The sequence below is a fragment of the Nansenia antarctica genome (assembly GCF_963989245.1).
Source record: "Nansenia antarctica genome assembly, contig: SCAFFOLD_59, whole genome shotgun sequence".
In the NCBI taxonomy this organism is placed as follows: Eukaryota; Metazoa; Chordata; class Actinopteri; order Argentiniformes; family Microstomatidae; genus Nansenia; species Nansenia antarctica.
The window spans coordinates 32,527-39,239 of NW_027663094.1; the positions used below are offsets into that span (position 1 = coordinate 32,527).

Below are 6,713 nucleotides of genomic sequence, written 5' to 3' on the forward strand. Positions count from 1 at the left end.
ATGTGTGATCTGAACAAAGCCAAAGGACAGGTAAGAAGGGCTATCATTGAAGTAAATCATGTGTGAGACACCATTATGCTCTGGCAGGCTAGGGGGGCTGGAGGTCTGAGTGCTGCTAGCCGTACTCAATTAGGAAATCAGTAATTAACTCAAGTCAAGCGTTCAAGAGTGAGGGATAAGTCAAGAGCCGCTTCAGAGTCGTCAGACAGACAGATTTCCTCCGAGAAATAACCCTGCATTTATATTCTGGTTAGAGGTGTGATTGTCATGTCATCAGACAAGCAAATTAGATGAAAACTCTTCCTCTACACTCTACACTTTCTCTGTCCATTCCTCTCTCTCTCTCTCTCTCTCTCTCTCTCTCTCTCTCTCTCTCTCTCTCTCTCTCTCTCTGTCTCTCTCTCTCTCTCTCTCTCTTTCTTTCCCTCTCCTTCTCTTTCATACACACACACACACACAATTTGTGAAAATTATTTTAATATGTTAAGGAAACCAAGAACCAAGAAAAGCTAGAGCATGAAATATTGAGGTAAGAGGTAAAACAGGCAGGAGGAGAAAAAGAGCTGGGACCATACATACTGAAAAATGGGTACGTTGCTTTGGATAAAAGTGTCAGCTAAATGGCATATATTATATACATCACAAAATATCCCACATAAGGAAGTGCAGTAGTTTCCAGTGTGCATCTGTCCTCAGGGTGCCTCAGGCGTGTCTGCATGCGTGTGTCCGTGCATGTGTGTGCAGTATTCCCCAATAAGGCTTAGATGAGTAAGGAGAAAGAATATGGTAGGAATTAATCTGAGCTTCACATTACTGCCTGTGCAGTGTAATCAAGGTCTATCCTAAGGCAAATGTCAAGAACCTGTGGGAAGTTTGAATTTTGTAGGCACTACAAGGCACTTAGGCACTATTCAATAGGTTTAAAAATGTATCAAATATACACTGAACAAAAATATAAATTATATCTAACATTGTAAAATAAGCCATTTGAATGTCTCATTGCAGCATGAAGATCACTTGGCTTTGCTACGAAAAAAGGATTATGTAGTACAGCATGTGTTGCTTCACTTTAATTTCTCTGTATTTGACAATGTGTTTTTTTTATAACATATATCATGAATAACCAGAGATGACAACAACTTACCTTTGTGAAATACTGGTATGATAGTGAGTTGATTTGTCAATTGTTCTGTAACATAGCGTTGAATGTTAGCGTTGAATGTTAGCGTTGAATGTTAGCGTTGAATGTTAGCGTTGAATGTTAGCGAACACAACAGGGACACACGGAGGACAGTGCGAAGTGGATGACCGGAGGAGGGCCTCGCGCAGGGGAGAGCGGGAAAAGGCGGCAGGGTTGCCAGGGTTACATATTTTTCAGAAAAAGAAATACATATTCAGTGTCTTTCTGTATTTAGAGCCTGTCTGGACGAACAACGTTGATGTGATATTGCTAAGTAAAATACATAAATAATTATGTTAACAACTGATTTAGGCCTACTCATATTATTTATTATTGTAGCCGGCATCTGCAGTATCATCATTTATGAATTAGCCTATTGGCCTATTCCATCATGGCAAGGTAAAAATGAGCTGAGAAACAACATTTCAACAGTTTATATACATTAAAAAAAACATTATAATGCATTTTGCTCCAATTTGTCACTAGTTGAAATCAAAAGGCCACACAAAAGGCCTTATCTCAAATTGTGTTCACAAATGTGTTTAAATCTGTGTTAGTGAGCATCACACCATGGCTTCTGTTTCTACCTTCTCCTCTCCCTCTCTCCTCCAACACCTCCCAGAGCTCAACTCCTCTGCTTGCCCCTTTCCCCAGGCCCTCAATGCCAGTCTGTTTGCCCCTGTCACCCCTTTAACCTTGGGAAGGTCCTGCTTCACCATGACCTTGGGTGCCCTCTCCAACCTCTCTGCGTTGGCCATTCTGGCCAAATACCATTTTGGGTACCGTCGCCGGGTGAAGGCTCCATTCCTGCTGCTGGTAGGAGCCCTGCTGTTGACTGATCTGGGAGGTCATGTGGTCACTGGTGCCTTTGCCCTACATCTGCACTTGGGTCAAAGTCTGAGGCACAGGTCAGCATCCCGAGCCACTGAGCCTGCTGAGAAGTTCTGCCAGCTCTTCAGGGCCAGTATGGTGTTCTTCGGGTTGTGCCCTTTATTACTGGGGGGTGCCATGGCAGTGGAGCGTTGGGTGGGCATCACCCAGCCCCTCCTACACGCTGCTATGATCACAGTAGCCCATGCTCGGCTCACTGTGCTCCTACTGTACTCCCTCGCCCTCCTGCTAGCAGTGCTGCCCCTGCTGGACGTTGGCAGTTACACACCCCAGTTTCCTGGCACCTGGTGCTTCCTGCCTGTGCATGGCCCACGGTCCACAGCTGATGCCAGTCTAGCCCTAGCCTTCTCAGGCCTGGGGCTGGCGGCGCTCATCCTCTCCCTGCTCTGTAACACCCTGAGTGGGCTGGCACTGCTACAGGCCAGGATGAGCTCCCAAGGTTTCAGGAGAAATAAGACAGGGCGATATGGCTCCTCAGCTTCCTCCTCCTCCCTCATGTGCTCACTGGATGTGGAGATGATGGCTCAGCTGGCAGTGATTACTGTGGTGTCATGTGTGTGTTGGAGCCCATTCCTAGTGAGTCAAACCTCCTCTCGTATTTGACCATCGTCATACTGTTGATTGTTTTATTATTTTAATAAATGTCCCTTAATTATTTGGCTTTCTCATCACTTAATGTTTAAACAGAGATGAACATTGAAATGATTTTGTACACAATGTATTAATTATTCATATATTCATGTTGAACAGCATGTAATATCTAGCTTCTCAGGGACCTCTTAATAGCCTTTGGTATTACATTTAGTGCAAATAGCATAGATGAGGAAATGTCAACGTCTGAGGTGGAGAGCCTCCCCTGGGGGATTAACAGAAGATCTAACAAAGCAGTCCCCTGACTGACAGCCTTCTCATGCCACAGAAACCTTACTTTAGAATTCTTTAGAGTTTTGCACACTTCTCATACCAGGATCTGACCATTCATTATCTCCATTGTTGTCTTTGTCTCTCTACATCTTTAGATCTACATCTCTTTGTCGGTGGGGCAGTTTTACCAATGCTCCACCTACTCAGTGCATCAGTCAGGGAGCCTGATTCTGCTGGGCCTTCACATGGCCTCCTGGAATCAGATCCTGGATCCTTGGGTCTACATCTTACTGAGGCGAGCAGTGCTGCGCAGAGTTTGTCATGTCATCCAGAAAGACAGATCTACCATAACACAAAGCTCCTGTACAGACTCACGCAGACAGGACATCAGTCTACATTGACTTGTGAACACAAGACCCCAACTTCTGGAGAATGGAGACACACTGAAAAGTACTGAGGCAAGGAGAAGACATACACTTTATTCACCAATAAACAACTGTAATTTGAGACACTGGGACAAATGCTATCTATGCACATATAATCAACATGCATGTGGATGTGGACATATCAAACTCCAACAGAAATAGAAACGTTGTAATGCAGATTACATGGGACAGTCAACTCATTAACAAATATAGTTTGTAAACAGGTGTGGTGACCAGGTATATACTACTAAGACCTGTGTGCTGATGATAGTCTATGTTTTGAAATCAAATACTTTCTGTATTGTAAAAGTATATATACCTATATACAATACCTACTCCTCCCCCTCATCCTGACTCCTCCCCCTGCAGGTGGCCCCGCCTCCTGCCCATCCTGGACCCCCTCTACGTGGCCCAGAAGATCACATACGCCATCCTGACAGACCAGGTCACAGTGGTGTGGATGTTGTTCTGTGGTTCACAGTCACAGTGGTGTGGATGTTGTTCTGTGGTTCACAGTCACAGTGGTGTGGATGTTGTTCTGTGGTTCACAGTCACAGTGGTGTGGATGTTGTTCTGTGGTTCACAGTCACAGTGGTGTGGATGTTGTAGCGTGGTTCACAGTCACAGTGGTGTGGATGTTGTTCTGTGGTTCACAGTCACAGTGGTGTGGTTGTTGTAGCGTGGTTCACAGTCACAGTGGTGTGGATGTTGTTCTGTGGTTCACAGTCACAGTGGTGTGGATGTTGTTCTGTGGTTCACAGTCACAGTGGTGTGGATGTTGTTCTGTGGTTCACAGTCACAGTGGTGTGGTTGTTGTAGCGTGGTTCACAGTCACAGTGGTGTGGATGTTGTTCTGTGGTTCACAGTCACAGTGGTGTGGATGTTGTTCTGTGGTTCACAGTCACAGTGGTGTGGATGTTGTTCTGTGGTTCACAGCTGCTACGCCAAACACAGAAGCATACCGCTGCCGACACAGTTCAGTGAAACGCTGCAACACGGCTTCAACCAAGCACAAACATTTCCGACACGAGCCTGTGAACAGGTGTGCACCTGCCTATTCCTCTCGGTCGAAACTGCTTTCGGAATGTCTCATCTACTTCTTATTATTTTCAATTTGATTGGCGGTTGGTGTCACACCTTTGGCTCTAAAGGTGGAGCACAATGAGGGAGACCGAGACCGGAGAGGGAAAAAAGATTTAACAAAAATATGTATTACTTAACTCAAGATTCAAAGTAACTTCTTAACATATATTAAATGGAGTGTGTCAATCAGTACATCAGTGGTGTATGTATGGATGAGTGGAATATGTAGTGAAAGCCGTGTTGTCAGTGTAAACCTAAAATGCCACATAAAGCCACAACAAAACAGAATAGCGAGCGTGGAGAGCAAGAAGGGACATCTTCAGTAATGTGCCTGGAATCATCATCACCTATCTAGCAGTTAAAGTTACATTTCTTTTATTAGGATCAAACCCCTTGAGATGTGCCATCTCGTTTTCGAGGGGGTCCTAACAACACTACATAATACATAATTATGTATATGAACAATGAATGAATGAAAGCTTTATTTCGAACATGTTAAGTAAATAGTGTTTTTGTTGTTATAACTATTTCTTTTTTCACATGTCCGAAAAGGAGTAGGAAGAAGCATAAGCTTATTTAATCCTACCCCTTCTCCAATACTCAGAGATTAATAATTAATAATCTGCAGTTTCAATATTAATATAATATTTTTAAAATTAAATGAAATGTATTTACGTATTTACATATTTACCAACAATAGAAAACAGATAATGTAAATAAACAAATAATCTGTGAAAACAACTGGTGACTATCAAAGCCCTTCTTCCTCCTCGTACCTGGTGAAAACCATGTTTGTTTTGTGTGTTCAACAATACATATGAGTCAATAACAGGAGAAACAATAAAGGACACAACCATGACAGAACACAGACAAACAGGAGACAAACAACAATACACATTGAGAACATCACAACCATAACAAGGCCAAAATGGATAACAGAACAAAGGAAGGTGGATCTACATACCACAATATACATTTTACAATAAACTTAATACAGCTGAAAATAACGTTAGGTGTAAATGTAAGTGGTGACAACTTCAAAGGAAACACGAACAATCAGTCAAAGGTCAGAAGACAGTGCATGCCAGCGCCCTCTATCGGCCAGCCGCCACTGGTGCATGCTTAAAACTAACAAGAGAAGTGATGCAGTATCAGCGCGCATGTCACGACCAGAGGCCATAACATCTATAATATATTAGTATCTGGCCCAGATCGCTTAAGATCCCATCCAGAAAAGCAGGAGTCCACATTCTGTTATTATTATTGTTAATTATATTGAATTACATTCACATTCCCCTAAACATCTAGAAGTTTGTATATCAACAGATCATCAAATTATCAAATGATTCGGTCGGAGGAGGGGTCCTCGTTGCTGTGACATAGCTTCACCCCTTTGTGAGACCATGTCAAAGCCTCCACTTCCTGTTACCATGGCATCTCTTAGACTCACATCCTGGCTGATGGCATTGGAGATGCCCGTGTCCAGGTCAGGGACCAACTGCTGAGGGACCAATGGATCTAAATCCTGCTGAAGACAGAAGCATGCACTCATTTTCCAATAATAATAATAATAACAATAATACGTAGAAATGTTCTTATTTGTTTCGTGCACACACACACACACACACACACACACACACACACACACACACACACACACAGACACACACAGACACACACAAGCTAACTGCAGCAGCTGAATAAGGATTTTGTGTGCACCGTCATTAATGGACAGCCATACCCAAACACACTCAATTTAGGTCTCTACTGGAGTGTTGTATAATGTATTCTACTGTACTGTATGTATTCACCAATCACCGCCGTGACAGGGTTAAAGAACAGCTTGTGTTAGTTGTGGGCTAAACCGCCTAAACTGGGGTAATGTGTTCAACTTAAATCATTTGGCTTTTATTCAAAACATTCCACTCAACGCAGAGCAGACACTTATCACACACCCCGATGACCACTCAAACCCTACAGAGGCCTCACACACAGAGAGAGATGAAACACACACACACATGCACACACACACACATACATACACATGAAGTGGGAATAATTCTTCAACCAATGAGCAATCCATAATGAACGTTAACAAACTACAAACATACATACACATGTGATTGTTAATAATTAAATATCTTGAAATTGTACAGAAAGATGAATAGGCTACTGTTTGTTGCACTTTGTAAGAAAGGCGCTATACAAATTAAGGTATTATTATTTTTTATTAATTTTTTAGCATTAATGTCTAAATCAGCGTCTGTTTT

The 6,713-nt window shown here is 42.7% G+C and overlaps 1 protein-coding gene across 1 annotated transcript; it reads left to right on the forward strand.

The window, feature by feature from the left end:
• Positions 1 to 4,344, forward strand: LOC308175308 (prostaglandin E2 receptor EP1 subtype-like; the record flags this gene model as incomplete). Its single annotated transcript, XM_080550997.1, has 6 exons — positions 1 to 30; positions 1,835 to 2,647; positions 3,091 to 3,249; positions 3,585 to 3,589; positions 3,730 to 3,814; positions 4,297 to 4,344. The coding sequence occupies 6 exons, from the start codon at positions 1 to 3 to the stop codon at positions 4,342 to 4,344; spliced, it is 1,140 nt and encodes a 379-aa protein (XP_080407123.1).
• Between the last annotated feature and the right edge of the window lie 2,369 nt (positions 4,345 to 6,713).